At 39.1% G+C, this 22,790-nt stretch overlaps 1 protein-coding gene across 4 annotated transcripts in view; it reads left to right on the forward strand.

The window, feature by feature from the left end:
• The first annotated feature begins 555 nt into the window (after nucleotides 1-555).
• Nucleotides 556-22,790, forward strand: part of ASCC3 (activating signal cointegrator 1 complex subunit 3) — a 276,124-nt gene continuing 253,889 nt past the window's right edge. Inside the window, exons 1-5 of one of the 4 annotated variants that reach the window (XM_063329882.1) lie at nucleotides 1,820-1,836; nucleotides 8,590-8,694; nucleotides 18,792-18,935; nucleotides 19,702-19,852; nucleotides 22,173-22,756. In XM_063329882.1, coding sequence (XP_063185952.1) covers nucleotides 18,846-18,935; nucleotides 19,702-19,852; nucleotides 22,173-22,756 — 825 coding nt within the window. In that variant the 5' untranslated portion in view covers nucleotides 1,820-1,836; nucleotides 8,590-8,694; nucleotides 18,792-18,845. Of the gene's footprint in view, nucleotides 1,623-1,743; nucleotides 1,837-8,589; nucleotides 8,695-12,376; nucleotides 12,427-18,791; nucleotides 18,936-19,701; nucleotides 19,853-22,172; nucleotides 22,757-22,790 lie in introns of those variants that run through there. The other 3 variants (XM_063329884.1, XM_063329883.1, XM_063329885.1) reach the window with 3 other exon arrangements.

Consider the following 22,790-nt stretch of genomic DNA (forward strand, 5'->3'; position numbering starts at 1 on the left):
TAGCAAGTTCTCTTTTGCCCATAAACAAAATTTTGACTGCAACACAGACAAAGCTACAAAGCCTGTAATCTTAGGAGATCCATGGGTAACATGACCTTGCAAAGACAAGTTATTCCTTGCAAAGCCTAGGTTTGTAGAATTCATCCTGAATGTCTATTAAAAATATACATAAACACCTTTCATTATTAAGTATACATGTATTGCCGTTTATCTGTTAGAACACATTCAAATTATACTAGTTTTGTCTACAAATGGCAGTATACACCTTACCTCAGTATTGCTGCAGCCTCTCCTGTATGATAAGAAAAAAATGTTTTGGTTTGTTTTGGCTGGAAATTTGCTTTTATGGGAATTACATGTTTCAAGAAGTCAGGAAGGCAGGACAGAACTGTAGTATTTGTTAAGTGACAGCTTTGGCTCACAAGTCTGTAATGGAATTTCCTCCCACCTTAAGGAAAGCAATATGCCAATGACTAATCCTTACTCTCCTGACAGATCCATGCGTTAAAAATATATTTATAAAACATTCACATTTGCTTTGCAAATATAGTACTAAAATTATGCTGCAAAAATTGAAATCCTGAGGTATCTAGCATCAAGTTACAGCACCTTAATTATAGTACTTACTCTTTGCTAGTCCACTATGAAGATTTTTAATAACATGATGATTGAATAAAAGTGGCAAAAATTTGGGATTTCCAGTGTTTAGACTAGTCAAATGCTAAGGATAAGTGATTTAGAAACATTATAACCAGTTCCACATGACTATCTACCAAACCCAAAATACATACGCTTTATGATTCCTCTAAACTGTATATGTTTCCTTCTTTTTAACATGGGATGAAGTATGTTACTGTCTTCTTGGGAATGTGTTTTTGAACATCTCCGTGTGTACAGATACACATGCAGGCACATACAGGCATGAGTGCTTGCCTTCTTTCACATGAGCAGAATCCGTGGTAGAATTGCAGAGATGAAAGCAGTTCAGTGCTCTGAGAAGAGAGTGCCGTTACATGCTTCACAAGCCAGAACACAAGACACTTGAAAAGGCAGAAGTCAGAAATAAATCCTCTGAATGCTAGCAGTTAACTAGTTGGTAACCTCTTAAGAGTCCAGTTGTGTTTGTGTACAGACACCCAAGCATGACGGAGTGATCGCTTTTTTCCTTGCAACTTGGTTCTGTCCTAAAGTTAGCTGTCATCGCTCATTCTTCTTTCCCTCTGAGCATCATTTTACTATGGTGCCTTTGGATTAGAAACCCCATTGCTCAGGAACACCTATGCAAAAGCACGTAAGGTACAGACTGGCCTACAGACGTGCCCTGGGAAGCAGTTAAGCATGCACTGATGGACGAGCCGGTAAAGATCACAAAGGGCTGAAAGCCAGGGAAACCCATGTCCGGGAAAGCCACCGATGCTGTAAGAGAAAACGCCGCCGGGAACTGCCCCCACGCTCTGTCTGATCACGGAGGGCACAACTTGGGCGGGCGGGCGGGCGCAGGTGGCGGCGCAGCACCTCGGCGAGACGCATTTTTCTACACAGAAAAAGGCAGCGGACGCCGCCAGCGCGGCCTGTAGGCCTGGGCACGGCGCCGGCTTTCCGCGGCGCGGAGAGGCCGGGAGGTAGGGCGGGAGTCAAAGGCCCGTCCTGGACGTGGACGGTAGAGAGCCCGGCGAGGCGGCTGAGGGGTCCAGGCCGGGCCGGGGCACAGCGACGGGCACGGCCACACACCACCAGCGCCGCGCCTCGCTTGGCTTCGCCCCGCCTGCTCACTTTACGGCAGTGTCGCGCCGCGCCAGCTCTTGGCGGCAGCGGAACCAGCAGGCCGGAAGGCAGGTGCGCGGCGGGCTCGGGCCGGGCGGGGGTCGGGCGGCTGCGCGGGGTGGCTGGGTCTCGCCGGGCTCGGGCGGCGGCGGGGGCTCGCCGCGGAGGGGGTTGGCTGTTGAGGGGCAGCGAGGCCGCTGGCCGGTGCCGGGCCTTGCCTCCCGGCGGGGTGCCGGTGGCAGGGCCAGCCGCGGCGGGCAGGCTGGATGTCCTGGCCCGGTGGTGGGCCCGGGCCCTGCTGTCCGCAGGCGTGCGGCTGAGCCCCAGCGCGCAGCTTGGCGGGCGGTACGAGGTCTCACTAATAAAGGCCGGGTCCCGTTCTCCTCTCCTTCTGTGTCTGGTTTTGGGCTTGGTGTGTGGTTACTGGGACGGGGGTAAGAGGAGTATTGTCAAGTGGGACACGGCACAGGTGTTGAACGGGCCTGAATGCCTTCAGTACTTACTGCTGATATTAATACATGTAGTGTACTAGACATTAAGAATGAAAAAACAGCACGTGGTCATGTAGAGTGTTTTTCCCTTTCCAATACTTCTTGCTTCGTTTTGGTTGGTAATGGTAAACTTTGGTTGTAAAATGCATGATGATCTCTTGTGCCTTAAGGCTCACCCTTCAGGAAAGTGTATCCTATTGGAATTCAGATAATACCTGTATTTAAAAGCTTTTATGAGTTCTGAATTTAGATTTTGTTGTTTTTAAATACTAACATTTGTGTAGATCCTTTTCAATCTTTAGGCTTTTTAAAGAGTTGACTGTGGAATAGTACTATTGAAATGGAACCAGTAATCTTCGCTTTTGCAGAGAAGAGATCTAATCGTAAAGTTTAGTTATTTACTTGAGTAAATAGCTTGACTTGGTCTAGTCAATGAGTAGAAAAAATATTAGAAATTCCAGACAAGATACAACAAGGGTAATGTATGTCCACATGGTATGTTGCAGAGACAAATTTTTAGGAGGAACAAAACCAAACCCGCTGTCAGTTTAGGTGCAGTCTGGCTTTCATCTGAAAACCATGTTAATTATATCAGTGAGGTGCTGAGTAGAAGTAAACACACTGCTTTTCAGCAGACCCTGTAATAAAATAATTCCCTTTGGATCTGGCTTGCTTCTGCCCATGAGAAAGTAAACTTCCATCATCCTGGAATTAGGTGTGTAGATATTAGGAGGAACTCTCTCATTTATGTGGTAATACTGACCAACTCCCAGCTAGGGCCTTTAATGCATTGAATAACTTAGTTTAAATGTTAGACCTGCTTAGTTTTCTCGAAAAGTTAGCTTGGTCTTTGGAAAAGGTATGGTCACCAGTTCCATTGAATCAGACAGAAGATAAGAAATTGTCAAATGATAGTATTTTGGTCTGGCAGTTCTGTGTGGAGCTTTTTTTGAAGCTAAACCTGAAGTGATGCCTAGGTAGGCTTTCTGTTTTTAAAATTAAGAGGAGCGCACACTGCTCTTTTTCACCCCTTTGTTTTCTTCTTGTTTCTTCCTTTCTGCAGCTGATGCATGTATTTGAAATATACCAATGTGTTTCTCCTCCCAATAACCAGTTTAACAAGTGACCTATAATGTATAGTTGGAAGTTTGTTAGAAATGTTGATAGCTGATGTCTGAGACTAAGAAGAGAAGAAAACAAGGGTTGGACCAACAGATTTAGAGACATTAGGCTCCTAAATCCCAAATTGTAATCCTCAGAATCTCTGTTGTTATCTAAACTTGCAGCTGTTCTCAAACAAAATGTTTGTCTAGTGTCTCTCTCCTGTAGCAGCCAGTACTACAGGTGATGTAGGTAACGTACTGAAAAAAAATATATCGGAAAGCAAATACAGTGATGCCTTCACTTTCATATTACCTTTCAGCAGTCAGTGATTTAAATAACTGATGATCTGCCTCTAAGCTTCAGAGTTCAGTAACTACCAAGGTATCTGACTTCCATTAATTCATCTAATTCTTTTTTTGAGTATGCTTGAACTTACAGTGTTTTTGGCATTTTGTGACAATGAATTCCCAGATTTAATGATATTCTACATGGGAAAAACATTCCACTTGATATTGTTTTCACCTGATATTCAGTTTTATCATGTACCTCCTTACTCTTACATTGTGAGCAATAGTCAGTCATTCTGTATTTACCCATTCTTGCTTTTTAAACATCTCATCACATCATAGAAATGAGCAATTTCATGTTTATTGCAAGTACAATCCCTATGGGGCTCTACAGTCAGGGCATTCTTTATGCGCGTCTCTCTCTGAGGAATTTGATTGCCTCTGTTCGCACAAAACAATGCGAGTATGTTTTTGTGCTGGATTTAGGAGTTAACTTTCATCAGAGCTGTAGTGCTTTAGATTTGTGGCTTAAACAGTGTTGATAAGACACTAGTGTTTTGGCTGTTGCTGAGCGGTGCTTGCATAGCATCAAGGCTTTCTTTTTCTCACCCTGCCTGCCCAGAGAGTAGGCTGGGGGTGGGCAAGAGGTTGGGTGGGAACACAGCTGGGACAGCAGACCCAAATTGGCCAAAGGGATATTCCATACTGTGTGCTGTCATGGTCAGAAATAAAAAGAGGTAGAGGAAGAAGAAAGGGATGTTTTTTGCTTCTAAGGTATCTGTTGTTCGAAGGGTGGTGGGGCACTGGTCAACCTGTGGGATGTGGTGAGCGATTTTCTTTACTTCGCTTGTGGGTTTGTTTTTTTTTTCCCCTTTCCTTCCTCCATTAAGCTGTCTATATCTTGACCCATAAGTTTTATTACTTTTATTCTTCCTGTTTTCTCCCCCATCCCACTGTGGTGGGGGGTGAGCGAGCAGCTGTGTGGCTGCTTGGCTGCTGGTTGGGATCAACCCATCCCAATACTTTGCGCAGACACCTGAAAACATGATTGAAGGAAGAAGTAGTGCGCTCTGGTTCTGTGGTAACAGTGCTCACTGAATTAACCAGTGGTGTGAAAGATCCCTATGCCCTGTGTTCCTTGAGGTAATTTTAGTCACTTGGTATAGAATATTCCTCTTGAAGTTGTACACAACTTGGTATAGTTTGTTGAAAATCCTTTAGGCTAGGGTGAAACCAAGAAAGACTTAATTAGGCTACAGTGCCTATGCTGGACTGCTTGCACATTTACCGGTTTGTCCTTGCTGAAAGGGCAGTTGGTGTTTTCCTTGCTTTATTCAGTCCATTAACATGTGGACTAGAGTTTGGTGGCCAGCCTCTAGCTGAGCGCATCTCTCTTAAGATGTGAACTAAAACTTGGTGGTTTTTTTCTGTCTTCTTAAATCTTGACAATGCTGGAGAAGAATAACAGGAAGGTGGAGAATGTTTTACTCAACTGATATTTTAGGGAGAGAAAAGTTGCTAGCTCTCCCCTTTTGTTGTATGCTGAGTTAGGATTGTAGTTTAGGGATATGGATTATACACCTCCCTAGATTTTGCCGTCATTTGTTCTATGGCATGTATTTACTCTGAGCCATCTGTTACTTTTGCTTGCCCAAAGGCACGTTGGAAGTTTGGCCTGAAAATAAACTGAATCTGATATTACAGGCCTGAATTGTAATCATAAGCTGGTCACACAGTAAGAATAGATGATCATGGAGTGATGGGTTGGTGATCGAAGCATTTATTGTGTGATTTGTAGAGTAAACTTCAGTTTTCCGGTTATAATCAGATTCTGAGGAAGCTGTGAGAATGAATATAGATGAGTTTGTACAGTAGTGACTTCCTTGCTTGAATTCAAATATTTCTTAAAACATAGACAGAAACATTTATATCTATATCAACCCCTCCTTTCTTTGAAACTGACGAAGACTGCTGAACTGAGTTGCTTAGTGAGTCTGTATTTGGAAAATGGATTCTGATTAATTTGTTCAAGAAATTGAAGGCATTATTCTTAGCTGCTGCTGTAAGGGTGAACGAGTTGTCCTCTCCTTGAAAGATTAAGGAAGACTAAAGAGGATTTCTGGAAGTCCTCGCTTCCATTTCTTTCAAGAAATTTATTATTTATGGTGAGTTGACCCCAGCCAGCAGTCAAATGCCCACCCAGCCTCTCACTCACTCCCTTTCGCTGTGACACAGGGAGAAAATATGAGACGTGTAACAGTTGCTTGGGCAGACAAACACCGTAAGCACAGATGTTGTCTCCCCCCTTACTTCTCCTTTCCCTGAGGGTTTTATTGCCGAGGATGACATCATATGGTATAAGAGCTTTGTAGCCTCTGAAGCATGAATATAAAAAAAATGCCTGGTTTTATAATTTTCTTGTTAGTGTGGCATTTTTGTTTATAGGGAGTCTTTAAAAGTTGATTCTATAAATCTGAACAGTTTGTATATCTGCCGTGTTAAGTACTCGTGATACTTGTTCAAAGGCTTTTAACTGTTAAATAGGAGAATCTTGACTAATGTGTTACATACATTCTAACAGAACACAACTACATTTCTAGAAATGTAACCATTTATGAAATTGCACAACAGGAAAAAGTCCTGCTTTAACCTCCTCATATTACTAGAGACATAATGAGGCTATTTTCCTTTTCATTATATCAGCCAAGAATGATAACGTTATGCCGCAATTTTTGTTCTCCTCCCTATTTTCTCATGGAATAAGCACGCGTTTCTGATAGTTTACAAGCTTGGTGAAAAGATGGTTAGGGATCTCCTCACTGTAGGAAACCGTACAGGTGTCTCTCTCAAAGTATCTTCTTGCATGTATTGCCAGCACTGTAGGCAGTCGGCCCAGGAGAGGTCGGCAGCAGCTGTTTGTCTTGATTCTAGTTAGCGCATGTTGTAATATTGCAGGAATGCAGCACTACTTTCTTCTTCTTTTTTTTTTTTTAAGTTCTAATTCTAAACTGTAACAATAATAAATTATCATTAGGAAACTGCCATTTGCTGGTCACCAAATAGCTGATGTGCTGTTTGAAGTGCCTGTGTTGCATGTGAACTCTAAAGAGAAGACAAGGGACTCTGTCTCTTAAATCATGATGTTTCTCAGGAAATTAGGAGTTACTGGGCACTGAGTGTCTTCGGCAGTTCGGTACCTCCACATTGGTAAGAAAAGCTGACAGAGACTTTCTGAAGTAATGTTAGAAAGATTGAGGGGTTGCACACTGCTAAAATCTACTCACACTTAGGAACCTTTAAATGTGTGTTTTTAATGTATTGATATAGGACTTAAATGCAAAATGAAGGAACCCAGTAAATAATGTTTATAGGGTACTTATATGATCTATGACATTTAATTAAAGACATCTTAGTGTATGCAAAATTCACCTTGCTAGAAAGTGGTCTAATTTTGGATAAAATGCAGAGCTTTCAGCTCCGAAATTGCTGTGTATCATTGGGAAGGTATTTACTGTATATTTGTAAGGAAGTATGCACATGACTATAGTATCCCGATGAGAGTTTTCATTGATATTAATGAGAAGGCTTTCCCTACTTAAATAATCTCATCTTCAGTGTTCACTGATGTTACTAACTAGCAGAGTTTTCCTCAAAGTTTCTCATAACTTTCTGCGTCCTCTACTCAAAAACTATGGCAGGTTCCACGTAAGGTGCTGAATGGTAGAAAAAGTGTAAGAACATTTTTTAGGAAGTACTACAGACGTTATTATAAAAATTAAATGAATGCAATAAATCCAAATGTTGCTAAATATAGCAAACACTTAAAATTCCACAATACCCTTGCATTATTTTAATGAAATTGTTGTGTTTGTGTGGACAAAGACAATTGGTTATTTTTACTTATATATACTTTCTACATATTTCTGTATTACTCCTTGCAACCATTGATAAGAATCCTTACTCTCACAAAAAATGCTGGAAATTGGATGAGCTGATAGTTTGGGGAATTTTTTTTATTTAGTAATAGCCAAAGTTGGCCAGGACTCTTGTTTCTTTCAGAGGACAGTTCCATCTTTTTAGTACGTGGCAATTAAATGAGTTTGCTTATATGTTACTAGAAGTACTGTAGAATTTACAGCTTCTTTCTTAAGTGGTCTAAAAATCTGCATGTTTCTATTTTGAAAAATAATTCTGCAGTTTATTTTGAAGTACTTGCTGATTTTCTGCTTCAGATTGCCAGCATTACTTGTATTATTGATTAAATTGCTGAACACAAACATTATTTTATATTTTCTCTAAATGAGAAGTCTTGTTTCAGTGCTTTTGTAGAACAATCATTCTTTTAAGATTAAATATGAATCTTATCCTAGGTAGTATTGTGCTTACACAGCTATGGTGTGTTATCTGCTAGATGCAATGATTTTAATAACTGTAACTAATTACTAAAGTCCTCAAAAAGGACTCTTGATGTATGGTAAGACACTTAATTCAGAATTGACATCCTGTCTTTCCAAGCGACATGGACGTTGCCAGAGATTTTTCTGTGAAGAGTTCACTTTACACCATGCTGAAAAAAATGCTAATTTTGTGATACACTTCTGATGAAGCTAATGATATCCACCACTTTACTTACGGTCCAGTGCGATTCTTGGACATGGTTTTTGATGATGAATTCAGCAGAGTATAAAATAGCAATGTCATAAAGTACTGGAGACAGTGTTATTTAACCAGTTAATGAATCCTTGGTTCTGATTTTCGTGGTACGAATAGCAATGCAACTCATCCAGTCAGTATTACAACTTCAAAAAGACATTCTCCCATGGTTAACTTATCTGTTGTCACATGAATCTCAGAAATATATTTTCCAAGTATGTAAGAGTTTCACCGGTGATATAGTTGGACTTCTCCACATACACAGAAGACTTTGTTTTCTTTTCTTTCAGATCAGTTTGTAAAAATCACTTGTGATACCGTACATGTATGTGCAACGATGTTGTTGGCTAGAAGCGTTCCAGAGTGCTTGCTGTTTTGGGATCCTAAGGATACTGGTACTGCCTCCTGCGCTTGTACAGGGATCTGGGAGGAAACCTAGTGCTTCAGGGGCACTTATACTAGATGTCCTATTTATTGTCTCTTATGAAAACAGTCGTCTTAAAAATAATGGCAACTGATATAGAACATCTTTATATGCCTCTTAAGAACTATTTTCTAGGCTTTCCCATAATACTTTTTGATTTTACCTCTACCCCATTTCACAAACTTTCCCAAAGTTATTTCAGGAATCTTACAGGATGGGTTAATGAGGAATGAGAGAACAATTGTACTCGTACAGCCTTTCCCCTGTAGCTTGAACAACAGTGTACAGGCAGGGTCTTGAGGCTTAGTGTATCTGGCTTAGTCTTTTGTTTTACTGCATTTGAAATTGTTCTTAAATGCTAAAATAGGTTATGCTTTTCTCAAAAGGGATGGTTTGTGCTTCCTTCAGAAGCATTTGGGGGAGATGCTCCACATTCAGAACAATTCAGTTCCAACTTTGAGGCCTTGAAACCGTATTTTGAAAGAGATCAGAGTTAATTACGAAGGATAATAATAGTATTGAGTGGATAATAAACATCCAGTTATTTAGAACTGGGAGATAATATAGTATTTGGGGCATTTGTTTAATTGTCTGTAAATCTGATAAGTGATTCAGGTGCTTAAACGCACACCTGTTGCCAATTTAAAAACTTCACAGAATTAGACCTTGTATTCGGCTCCTGTTTCAGAGGATGCGAACATCCTCTGTGTCACATCTACTGGCCCATGCAAATTTCTGTGATACTATAAAGGGCCTCAAATCTCACTAGATGCTATCCTTAGGCATTAAATCCCACCCAAGTGCCTGCCATAAGGGAAGTTTGAATCTTCCTGCGTGGTTCAGGCACAGGTTTTTAGAAATATTTTCACATTTTTGGTTTTCTATCCAAAACAACAGCTGGTTTTGGAGAGAAGAATGTCAGTGCATGTGCCTAAATGCCTTGAAGGAAATGGGCTGTAGGCTTTGTATGGTACTTCTCTCTCTAGAAGCGTAGTAGTGTCTGGTTACGTGTGTTGTAAACGTAGCCACCATAGACACATGAGGTACTCTCATACTAAATACACAGGTATGAGTCGACAGATTGACAGAGTTGTTGGTGCCACTATTCAGAACGTGAATTTTCCTGTACAGATTCCCAAGTAACATGCCTGGGATGTGTGTTGGGGATCGAGGTAAGAACAGTAGATCTAACAAACCATTTGTCAAATTCGTTTGTTAATGGAGAATGACTTTGTTTCTGCTTTCCAGTCTGGTTTCCAATTGTTTAGGAGCTCGACTTTAGACCTGGCTAGAAGCAGCCTTTAATTAGATTACTTTTTAACATTCACCTAGACAAGATTGGCAAACTTTGGGAGTAAGTGTAGGGTTTGTATCTCCAATTATGCTTTTGGGACTGGGATTAGAACCAGGTGGTTCCCCCTCACCCTCTCCTAAGGTTCAAGGGCAAGTGTGAGTGCTGAGTTTTGGGGAATAATTTCTTCCTGCAGGCATGGACTGATGCTGTTTTCACAGGAAGGAGTGGCAAAAAGAATTCGTCAGCTCTCAGTTTGAAACAGTCAAATGTTCTAGATTATCCCAAGGTTTGTAAGACTGAATATTTTAGTGTCGTAAGAGTGGGGATGGAAGGGTGGTAGAGTTGGAGAGGAGCAAAACTAAGCATAGCCTATTTCTTGAGCACAGTTTTCAAACAGGTTTACTGATAATGAACAGAAGTTGTCCCTGTACGGTATTTTTACTGTTTCTGTAAGGTCTGCTGAAGGTCTATTATTTAAATTGTTACATTTGTCCCTTCTTTTAAACAAACCTATGCTATTCAAGCTTGATTTGAAATATAAAAAAAAAAAAAATTAGTTATTTCCTTCCGTGGAGAATTCCAAAATGGAATTAACTAAATTATGAATAAGATGTACTTACCATGAAGAATATGACTTAGCTACCATAATTGCGGCCATTGGATACACAGTTTGATATTTTGCACTTTGTTAAATAAATGTCTCCTTTTGGTCTTACTCCTTTTACGCTGCTGTAGTAGCTTGAAGGTGTAATAGAATTCCTTTCCTTGTGGTAGTCCCATTTTCCTTGAAGAGTCCTTTGGACTTGTTTTCGTTTGTGTACCAAACTTAAGAACTTATTTCTCAGAAGAAAATAAAAAGCAGAACCTGATTTTAGTTGTACACCAAGCTCATGAGCCAAGTGTAATTTATCTTGTCTTTTGAAAGCTAATTATTAGTTAACTTCACTTGCTTCCATAGCTTTGGATATCCCAACAGTAAGCTTCTATTATATGCATTGGTATTTCAGTTAATTAAAGATATTTTGCATTATCCAAAAGTGGCTTTCTTATTATAACTTTATTATTTAAAAAAGTTAATAAAAATAAGGAAAGTAATATTCTTGCCCTGCTAAAGTAAAGGTCCAGTTTATTAATGTCAGTGGTATTAATCTGAGTCATTATCTCTTCTGCTCATGTAGTGTTACTAGCTAATTCCAAAAAGATGTTTGGATTTTCACAGTACTTAGCAGTTGTCTATGTCCAGGCATAGATGTGTGTTATCCATGAGAGATGTAATGTATCTGACTGCGCACCAAAGCTGATGCTATTTTTGATAATTCCTCCTGTTAACCTGCCTTGATTGCATAAAGGTGCTTACACAAGTTTGTATAGATCGTATTCAACAAATCTTTCTAGAAGATCTGTAATGTGATGATTTTTGCCTCTTGCACAATTATGTTACACTTAAACGCTTCTTGTATCTTTGCAAGATAGTTTTTCAATATGATTGTTTTCTGGTTCTTGCTTTTCTTCTTGGGTTACTGAAGGATTTTGACAAGTAGATGCATCCATTCTCTCCTCTTATGTAATGTAAGGTCAGTTCACCCTCTCAGATGGATTTCACTAATGTTTTGAAGTAAAGTGTTATGGGAGACCACCTTCTCTTGTTCTGAAAGGGCTAATGTACCTGCAAACTGTTTTCCTGGGAGAAGGAAGAGGGTGGACAACCAAGAAACAGCTTCCTGGCATAGTTTAGAAGCAATGCTAGAATGGGAAAAATTGTTTTGGTAAGCTTTGCTTGGGGCCACCTTCAGACCTTTTGTGGGCTTTGGTATGGTAATCAACCGAGGAAGTACAGTTAAGCCCCAGCGGTGGCAAGATTACTTGTTATCACAGGTATAAAGGATTGACTTGATCTGCGCAGGATGATATTTTTAAAGCAGACTGCACACAGCAGAGAAATACAGATTCTTTCTGTTCTTGCCTTCCCATTAGAGCTGAGAAGATAAAAGCTTTTATTATTGGTTTTCTGCTACAGTAAGCCTATTTATGTGTGCTGATTATTACTTGTACAAATTTTCATTTGCAGGTAGTCACCCAGTTGTACCTCCATTAAAATTTTATGGTGAATCTTTAGCAACTGTTATAAGCAATTCTTTTACCTCCTGAAGCGGAGTTGCAAAGAACGTGGCAATGCCGTTTCTGTGGCCGGTAGTTAGTGCTGGGGGCTTTATCCTTGAGTGTGCTTGTAGATTCAAACTTAGGCTGGTGTTCACTACAGGAATGCGTTACAGAGTGTTTCTTACTACCATCTGAACAGGTGCTCTAGCATGGCCTTATCACAGCAGTTATGCAATTATGTGTTCTGTACGTATTATTACAGCAGTTATTTTTGCTGGAGTGCATCCCATGTCCTCTCAGCCATCCTTGGTGAGTTGCAACATGCGTTACTTAGCTGTCATTATTAACTCAAAGGTTTTTTCTTTCTCTCGTGTATCTGTTGTTTTTCATCCTCCCTTTACGTCCTTTGGACATGTATGTCTGTATTTACCTTCCATACACTTCCTGTTTTTCTTTAGTGACAGACATTTCTGGAATGGAGAAAGATTAATCCGCTGGGGTTGTTTTCAACCTCTGTTGATGACACGGTATGAAAGGGAGAAACACACAGAGCACCCTATTAAGCTAAAGCAAAAACACACACTTCCACCTCACCCCCTATCTTGTATTTGTGGCTTATGTCTAGTGTTTAAATGAACATACATGTTATGTATGATGAAGTTGGAAATTTGCTTATAGTACATCTCCACATAGAATCATAGAATGGTTAGATTAGGAAGGGACCTTAAAGATCATGGGCTGGGACACCTCCCACTAGACCAGGCTGCTCAAAGCCCCATCCAGCCTGGCCTTGAACACTTCCAGGGATGGGGCATCCACAACTTCTCTGGGCAACCTGTTCCAGTGTCTCACCACCCTCAGAGTAAACAATTTCTTCCTAATATCTAATCTAAATCTACCCTATTTCAGTTTAAAACTGTTACCCCTTGTCCTATTGCTACACTCCCTGATAAAGAGTCCCTCCCCATCTTTTCTGTAGGCCCCCTTTAGGTACTGGAAGGCCGCTATAAGGTCTCCCTGGAGCCTTCTCCTCTCCCGGCTGAACAACCCCAACTCTCTCAGCCTGCCCTCATAGGAGAGGTGCTCCAGCCCTCTGAGCGTCTTCATGGCCCTAAGTCTCTATTGCTTGGAATGCAGTCTGTCTCTTGCTGCAGGAAATGAAAAAGTTAAGTGGTGGGGTGCAAACATGCAGACATTTCTCAGTCTAGCAATTGAACTACGCCTTGTTCTTGGTAAAGAAAGATGAGCTATTCTGAAAAAGGGGTTGTTTAATTTTTTTCTAATTTTTTTTTTCCACAAACGACAACTATCCTTAGTAATGATCTCAAAGCACATGTAAAACGAACATGTTATTGGGCCAAGACAGATGTTTAGTATCACACCAAAACCATATTGGGCATAATCACAGGGAGCATCTCTCCATCTGACACTACCAAGAGCTGTGTCAGGCAGCTGGTGGTGAATCCCATGGGCATGGCAAAGATTGTGGCAAAGAGGGTGTCTGGAAAGGGTTAATACTGAGTGCATGGCTTGCAATTCCATTATTTTGTAAGGTTTTTTTGGTTTAGTGACTTATGTAATTAAGATCTGAAATCGTCTCTTGTATGAATGATGACACGCACAGGCACTGTTAGGCCTCCTCATTATGTTGAAGCATTTGTTTAAATTCTGGTATTCACTGAGATGAATACCGTGTGTCGAGCAGCCGCTATTTCTTCCTGAGTACATATTCCTTAATCTTGACATATCCCTTTCAGAGATTGACCCAGTCTTGACTGGAGATCAGCAATATTCGACCCAGACAACTTGAGAGAATTCCAGTGTGAAATCTGAGGCTTTTGCAGAAAATCAGATGTCTGAAAGTGTACAATTGTTACTACATCATATAGCACTGCTTATAAAGCTGCAAAATATGATTGTAGTATCTTGCTTTGGCCTGCTGTTTATGATTAACGTCCCAGACATTATTAAACCAATATTATCCCTGGCTGTCAGCTTTGGCGCTAGGTGCTGTATTTGTACTGTTTGCATCAAATGTGCTTGGATAAGAAGTTTAAGTGAATCTAATACAAATGTCCCCTAATACAAATTTACAAATGTTGCAAAATGGCTTTTTCATCTAATGCTTTTATTTGTTTCTTTAAAATGGCAGTGAGCAATACACACTGAATAGAATGTGGGGTTTTTTAAATATTGAGACTTATTTGTAAATAAAATATGAAGTTTATCTCTGTGTTAATGAAGCTGCTGAGGTTAACTGGAGCAATTCTAAAATGTGTTCATGTCACTAAAATGTAATGCTTCAGGATTTTTTTATTTTTATTCCTCTTGCATAGTAGTGCAAAGAAGTAAAATATTCTGTGTGTGGATATATTTTAAATGTCTTAATTTGTCCTCATGGTCTTGCTGTTTTTGTGTTTGGTTTAGGTAATATTGTGCTAAATGTTAAAATAAACATGTTTTTGATGTTTTTAAAATATATTTAAAGTGCAAAAAGTTACTGCACTGTCCCTTTATTTTTTGTTTTGTCTTATGACTGGGATATCTTTTGCCTTTTTAGCTTCCTTTGCATTTGAAATGTTTCCACTTTCACAAGTGAAAGTGGCATTTGATCTAAATACTATGTGGTCAATAGCAAGCTGCTATTAATTGCCAATGTCTAAAGCCTCTTTTTCTTTATAATGTTCTTTGATTAGATTAGTAATCAGTAATAACTTCTTCAGGTTTTATAAATGAGACGTTTACATAGACAGCAAGAAACTTGTTAATAGTTTAAAGAATTATAGGCAATATAGGCAAAACCTAGTGACATGGCTTAATATTCCTTAAATAGTTTAAACAAAATGACTGCTGTGATGTTTTAAGGGACCTATAGCAAGTCAAATACTAGATGCTACAGAAGCTGGTACTTAAGGATAACGTAACTGCAGATTTTATCTGTGATTCTGTTAATGCTATGTTATTCCATCATTTGTAAGTAAAGAAAGATTAGTGTTCAACTTGAAGATGGAGGTACCAGATCTGAGCCGTCCCCTTCTCTTAGGCCTACTGGGCAGCTGGCTTGTTTTATTAGAAAGTATAGAAATTGAGTATGTTTAAAAAGGGCATCTCTTTGACCATAATCTCTGCAACACTTCAGTGGGGAAGAGGAAGAGACAGTTCTGTTATTTGCCTGTAGAAAAAACATAGGAAGGCCAGGAGTGGGAGGAAAACTTAAGTAGTTTGTGAAAATATGAAGTGGAAAACTTCTCTAGTAACGTTCATTACCTTTGTAATATTGCTAGCAGTTTTTAAAAATGTTTCCATTTAATGAATAAAAACCTGCTGAGATTGTGATCCAGGTTTACTGTTAGGTTTATTTTCAAACAATAAAGCTTGAATGGTTTCATAGCTGAATTCTGAGTATAATCTGCTTTTATGTTTTACTTTCTCTCATAAAAAGTTTCCATGTTAAAAACACACTTGCTTTTAAAAGAAGTAAAATAAGCTTTAAAAGTTATTGCCTCTCATCCTCTCAAAGCTTGAGAAAGGTGGATATTGCTTTTTCTGCTTTGCAAACAAGCTTGGTGAAAAGTTAAGGTTTTTTTAAGAGGCAGGGAGTCTGAGATAGTGATAGGAATCATTAAACTTCAGTTCCTTTTCCTAAATATCATTAGCAGAATGGGCCCAAATTGTCCTTACTTGTTGGGGAGGGGGGAGAGGTATTTTTACCATGTGAAGATGCACTGCTCTTAAGGTTAGATTCCCATTCCACTTGTCCCTCTACAAACATGAAATAAGATGGTACCTGTTCTTACACCTTTTTCTCGAGGGGGAATGGGCAGAAGAATGGCAAAATTTCATCTCGCATCTCTATATGTGGGTCCTGGTGCAAAGGATTTAATCACTGCTGCCTTTTAGTTCCTTGTTCCAAAACCTTAGCAGGGTCATTTTGTAGTTAGTACAGACGTTTCAGATCAAGCTGCAGGCAAACAGGTATATTTCTGTCAAATCAGAAGGAATTCTTTGCTGTGGGGGTGGTGAGACACTGGAACAGGTTGCCCCGAGAAGCTGTGGATGCCCCATCTGTGGAGGTGTTCAAGGCCAGGCTGGATGGGGCTTTGAGCAACTTGATCTAGTGGGAGGTGTCCCTGCCCACGGCAGAGGTTGAACTGGATGATCTTTAAGGTCCCTTGCAACCCAAACCATTCTGTGATCCTATGGATTAGTTACCCTTGTGGTCACTGTGGGAAGACAAGCAGTAGCTCATCCATTCTAAAGGTAGTGTGATGCAGGCAGGTATCTACATCAGCAGGCTTTACACGAAAGCAGGTAACTAATATTTTTTTTTTTTAAACAAATGTAAATTTATGCTGCATCTCATAGGGCCACAGCATTTTTGGCCCAGTATTTACAGCTGCCTATAGGATGCTACAGAATAATTGTGTAAGTTCCTACTCTTCACCTTGGTTTTCACATTAACAGTAAAGTAATTGCACCTGTCCCCTGCCTTCTAATTGATGGCTATTCTTGTTTTCTTGTGGTGCCCTGGTGAGTGTGGGTGTCGTGGACCAGAAGTGAAAGGCGTGTGGGGTTTGCCTACAAATAAGGTGCAGAAGCCTTGGGCAGCTGCTCTGCCAGATCAGTCCCCCTGGGGACCGGCAGGTTCTGAAAACACACAGGCACGTGTGGAGCAGCATTTATTAGTATAAGCTCAACTGTAGGGCTTCAGGGCTGGATTTGCTCTTTGTCCAACTTGTGGTCACGGAGGTGTGCCCTTACTTGTTGTCTAGGGTTCCAGGTTTTTTATTTCAGACAGTATTAATAACATGATGAATAAAGGAGGAAGAAATACTCCTTTAAAACTCAGTTCCTAACTGAGATGGGCCTGCTGGAGATGCTTTAAAATCTCCTAGAAGTGTGTGTGAAAATTGAACCTTTTAAAGTGGGTTCAAACTTTCATAAATTACTGTGCATGTTATTTCAGAAAGGACAATTAAGATAATAATATTACAATTATGTTGGTATGTTATTGTAAAGAACCATAATTCTATAGAAATAGGTATTTGAGTGTAGGTATAAAATAGATGGGCAAAATCGAGTGATCTTTAATAGCTAATAGCATTGGAGCAGTAAAAGAGTGATTTACCTTTTTTGTTTGGTTCCAAACAGAAAAGGTCAGGTTAGATTCCCTCAAATTTTGGACATGTTGCTTCTCTTCTGTAATGGTGGCTATAATGTTCAGAGGATGTTTTCACTAGGAGCTACACTGATATGACCTCCATGTCATATATCCACTGAATGTCTCAAAAGCCGTGGTGTTGCTTGGCTCTGCTTCTAGGCTTTAACATGTCCTCTCTATCACCTTCTCAGTTACAGATTTTATCTTTCCATATTTTGTAGCTTCGTCATTATAACGTTTGTCTTGAAAGTATCAGCTGTTGTGATAGCTTTTCTCAAAAAGCATCTTGACGCGAGGTGAGAAAACAAGCAGACCTGACAAGTCAGTGACATTTCTCTGCCTGTGACTGGAACACTGCATCTGGATTTGCTTCTGTGCTGTATTGCAAAGTTGGTAGCTAAAATACAAATGTAGTCATTAAATGAAGAAAAATGTTAAGCATAATTGGATTAAAGCAGGAAGTTCTGTACAGTATATGACTCTGGGTGGGGGAGAAGTCATTTTATTAACTCTGTTTTAAGTTCTTTAAATTCTGGATGGCTGATGGTCTTGCATGCTAAGAATGATGCAGATCATTAGGTTTGTAATGGTATCATTAGTTGTTTCAAAAATAATCTAAATCTGTGTCTATCTGCTACCATCAGAAACTGTAGCTGTGCATTAGGGTTCATTAAACAATTCAGCTGTGGGCACCTTTCAAAATTAAACAACTTTGAGAATAGTTTCAGTAAAAAGCTTGGAACGAGTACAAGTTCAGATGGAGAACAGCTGTGTTTTGCTGTATGAGCCTGTTTCACACAGGAAATAAGACCGCACAGAAATAGGCTGTAGTCCTGGGGAGAGCCCCGTGCTATGTACGTGTGTGTGTGTAACGCTCCCAGCTGTGAGATGAAAACATCCCGAGGCACGCTTTTTTTCAATTTTCCAGCAGCCCCTTTATTCCCTTTATCTCTTCCAATAGTTCAGTGCTATGCGTATTATGATCTTTTTTTTCCTGTTGTAATTTTCTTTGCCTGTTTGCTGGTTAAAGATGGCTAACCGGTTGTCAAGAAGGATGCCCCTGCATCAGTGCTGGAGGCTGTTGATGACCTGAAAGCTCCCAGTGTGGGCTGATTCAGAGGAAATCTTCCCGTGGGTTGTAATCACTTACTGATGTTGGGAGCTAAAGTTCAGTTACATAGATTTCACTATAGTACTCTTGTGTTAGTGGTGCTAAAGGAATAATTGCCACTTCGCCTCATTGCTGGTAACTTTTCTTTAGGGAGGAGAGAGAAGAAGAGCCTGCTGAGTGACCTCTGCATGTTACCGTGTCTTGCCTACGCTCTGTGCCTTTCACATTCCTTCTATTGAATTTTGATTATCAGCATTTTGAGAGAGAGTTTTTTTTTTTTAAAACTTGTTTAATTGAAGTGCCAGCCAAGTTCTGCTTGCTTAAAAAGGTCTTTCAAGTTTGTGATGCGAGTTCGCATTATAGCATTAACAAAGCCATGTTATTTGTTTTGTTCTCATCTAGGTGCTTGAACTGGGATTTGATTTCTCATCCTATGGATCACTGAATGAGTAACAGATGGCCTTGCCTCGTCTTACAGGCGCTTTACGCTCCTTTTCAAATGTCACTAAACATGAGGATTACAGTGAAGAATTAGCTGACTTAACGGTAAAGATATTTTTTTTTCTCTTCTCCAAAGCATAATTGTAAAGTATTAGTGTGTATATAGTTAGAATAGTTTGCTTTCTTCAGTTGCATTGCTATTTAATAAAAGTAGGCAAGCAAGACTGGGCAGAGTGTGTATAGTTTCCTCTCCTTTCCTTCATAGTGTCTTCACTCAAAGTCAGATTTGCTGTAGCTTTGTGATTTATGTGCTATATGGATAAGGTTGCTTGGCTGTGTTCGTGCAGCACTGTTATTTCATCTTTCAGGAAGTTAAGTTGGGCTGGGCTGGTATGTTTGGGTTTTTTTGAGCTTACACAGAGCTGGGGAGCCAAATGTCTCCCTTTGAATATTATATTCACCTCGGACTCTTGTTGGGGGGATGTTTAGAATAAATGCAGTTATACTGAATGTAGGTACTTTTTCCCCCAAGAAATACTGCATTAAAGCAATAGATATATTGTGGAACCTGTAATGTGAAACAAATTTGGAATCTTGAGCGCTGTAAATCGCTTGAAGTTGCAAGAGTTTCACTTTACAGAGAATTCTGCCTTGGAAAGAGTAAAGTAGTGAGAGAGCGTGTATGTGTGTATCCTCCTTCTTCCTTACACTCAGGAAAGGGTGTAAAGAACAGATAATAGGGGAAACTGAATGCAATTGGAAAGAGGTGGTTTTATCAGGTGTTTAATGGTAAAGGAAACTCCATATAGTAATTTGAAATAAAAAAACAAAACAAAACCAAAACCAAACCCAAAACATTTTGCATTTTCAGATTAAAAGATCAAAACTACATGAACAGTTGCTGAAGTCTGATCTTACTTGGAAGAAGATAATAAAGTTTGTTGATGACAATTTGGACAAAAAAGAACATCAAACTGTAAATGGTGATTTAAAAACTATATTACAAGCTGCAAAACAAATAGGTATGTTTTCATTCCCTAGTAGTCTAATAATACACTGCTTTGTTGGGGTTTTTTTCTCAAGCTGCTTTCTGCTTGCATACTTTGCATACGGGTACAATTTTAGTTCTAACTTGATGCGAGGCTTGCCCTGAAATACCTTGGAAACTCCAGTTAATCTGATATGTATATGCACAATCTGGCTTTCTGTTTTATTTTAAAATATGATTCCATTAAGTGGAATCCTTGCTTTTTGATAGTATTATATAGTGTGTGGTATGGTTTGTGATCGACCTTCAGTAAGCAAAAGCAACAGCTTCTTTTGGAATGGCAGTACACTGAGAAAAGAACAATCTTGGTGTTATCTGCTTTAATTCCATGTGATTGGTATCATGAAAAATTGGACTGCTACGCAGGCAGATAAGTAATCTAAAAAATGTTTCCTGCTTGAAGTGTTTGATGTTGAGGAGAAAATAAATAATAAATTTCACTTATCTGGAATTAAGCTTTTAAAACTGAAATACATTATGGCAAAGAAAGTGTGAAAACTTAGTTTTTGATCAACAGACTAAAACTACTAGTTTAGTACTTCTGACACAAGTGACTTTAAATAACGATGTGTATTTCTATGTTAGGAATACGAGTGAGGTTCATGCACCCAAGTTTAGGTCTATATAATTTTTTAGTCTTGGATTTATTTATTTTTCCTGTGATTTCTATATGGCTAATGCTGAGAGGGAGGCTGAGCCACCTTTTTCCTTTGGGATCTATTTACGTATATATTGTATACGCGTGTCTCTTTATGTCACGTATCTTCCATATGTAGGTATCTAATTATCCTGTAAATATCACCTCCAGTCCTCTCCGTGAGGTTTTCTGCTTTTCAAAGTTCACCATAGGGAAATTCAAGAGAAATTCTGAATTTTTAGGCACCTCCATTTATATGTTAAGTTTCTAGTTTCTCAGCCTTGTTCCATTTGCTTATGCTGGATTTCTTTTGCTCTTTCCTGTTACATTGTGGGGAAAAAATGCCTTGATTTTGCTGGGGTTAAAGTCTAACCTAAGTTGAATCAAGTCATAAGTAAGAATGTCAAAGTAATTTGTAATTTTCCCACTAATTTCGTTAAGTCGTTTAACAGGCAGAAAACAGGGACGTAGTAGAGCAAATACGTAGGCCCATAACTGGATAGCAGAGGTATACAGAGGCAGGCACAAGACAGTTTTGATTACTGAAAAGAGAATTGCCACGCTTACTATGCCAGAAGTGCCATTTTGGGGGGGTTTAAAAAATGAATAATACTGTTCCTTTTAAAATAGAGAGTTCATTTTAATAGTTCTTTTGAATTAGCCATACCAGGGGTTTATCTTCAGTTTTATCACTTAAATCATACTGTTCTCTGCTGGAGTTCTGCTGGTTGATCCTGATATAACTGAAGAATTGACCAGATAAAGACATCTTGACAACAGCAGCATGTAAATCTCCACAGTAAGCTTTTAAGATGTTTTAAAATTTATGCTATCTTGTGAGAAAAGCTAATTATACTAAAAACGTTGGAGTAATCTACCCAGTTTTTTAGAACACATTTTTTAAACTTAAAAAAAATTTCTGCATTTTGTCCTCATATAAAACAAACAAAAACCCCAGTATGCTGGCTGGTTTTGTTTAGTTTATGCTTGATGACTTTTAAAATTTTCTTCAGTAGTGACATTTTGGTTCCTGATAGGTGGTTTTGCTTATGTTTTCCTTGAGTACCTTTGAATATTTGTGTAAGAGGTAAATTTGTCTTTTTCTCTAATACTTTATTTGCATAATATGTTGTTTTGTAGGTAGAAAAACTGCCCAAAGAAATTACAGCAAATAAATGCATGAATTTAGATTTCTAACTAACACACATTTTGTAGTAATTCTGCTGGGAATTACTACAAGAATGTAGTAATTCTCAGATGAGTTCTGTATGTTTAGTCTGTTATGAATATTCAGATTAGGCAGTGAATAAACAGTGAGACAAAGTGGAAATTTGTTACCTTTAAAAAGCTCATAAATATACTATTGTGAGTTTAAGACCTCAGGCAAGTTTCTCCTCTAACTTGGAAAAAAAACCACTGGTAATCCTTAATATGAATTTATAGTAAGTACAAGGATAATGAAGACAGATGCCTTATTGTTGTATACCTTTTATAATTCAGTACCTTGCAACAATTGCTACTTGTTGTTATGGTCTTCGTTTCATATCTCTGTTGATGAGACTTGCAGCAAGAAATTGAATACAGTTATGTTTTAGACAATGAAAGAGAATTAGTTTGAAGTGTATAAAGTTACATTTGTTTTTGGTTTTGTTAACAGTTGGAGCTGAAAATGGACAAGAAGCAATTGAAAGCGGAGCTGTTTTTCTCTTTAAGACATTTCACAGGAAAAACTGTGTTGGCCATGATGAGACAAAGGCGATCAAGCAGATGTTTGGGCCATTTCCATCATCATCTGCTACTGCAGCTTGTAATGCCACATGTCGGATTGCTTCTCACTTCACTGAAGAACAGCTTACAGCACTCGTACAGATGGCTGAAGAGCAAAATGGTGATAACAGAGTGTTCTTCGGTAAAAATATAGTGTTTTCATTTGACATGCATGATTTGGATCACTCTGAGGAGCTGCCTGTGAATGGTGAGGCCGATACACAGAAAATTATAAGTTTAGATTATAACAAATTTCTGAATAGCCAGCTGAATCACTTACAGAATCACTGTGATGAGAAATCTGATCTCAAGTCTTCGGAAAAAGTAGATGATTCTTTTTTATGGTGTGAAGTTGGAAAGTATCTGAATGAATCTCAAGGAGGTACCCCTGGAGGGCCAACGACAGAAGACCTCTGCTGTACTTTGTACGAGATGCTTGCGTCTGCCAAAAGTGGTGATGAACTTCAAAATGAGGTATAGTAGTGTATTAACTGTACTGCATGTATTT

The sequence above is a fragment of the Chroicocephalus ridibundus genome, chromosome 3 (genome assembly GCF_963924245.1).
Source record: "Chroicocephalus ridibundus chromosome 3, bChrRid1.1, whole genome shotgun sequence".
NCBI classification, from domain to species: Eukaryota; Metazoa; Chordata; class Aves; order Charadriiformes; family Laridae; genus Chroicocephalus; species Chroicocephalus ridibundus.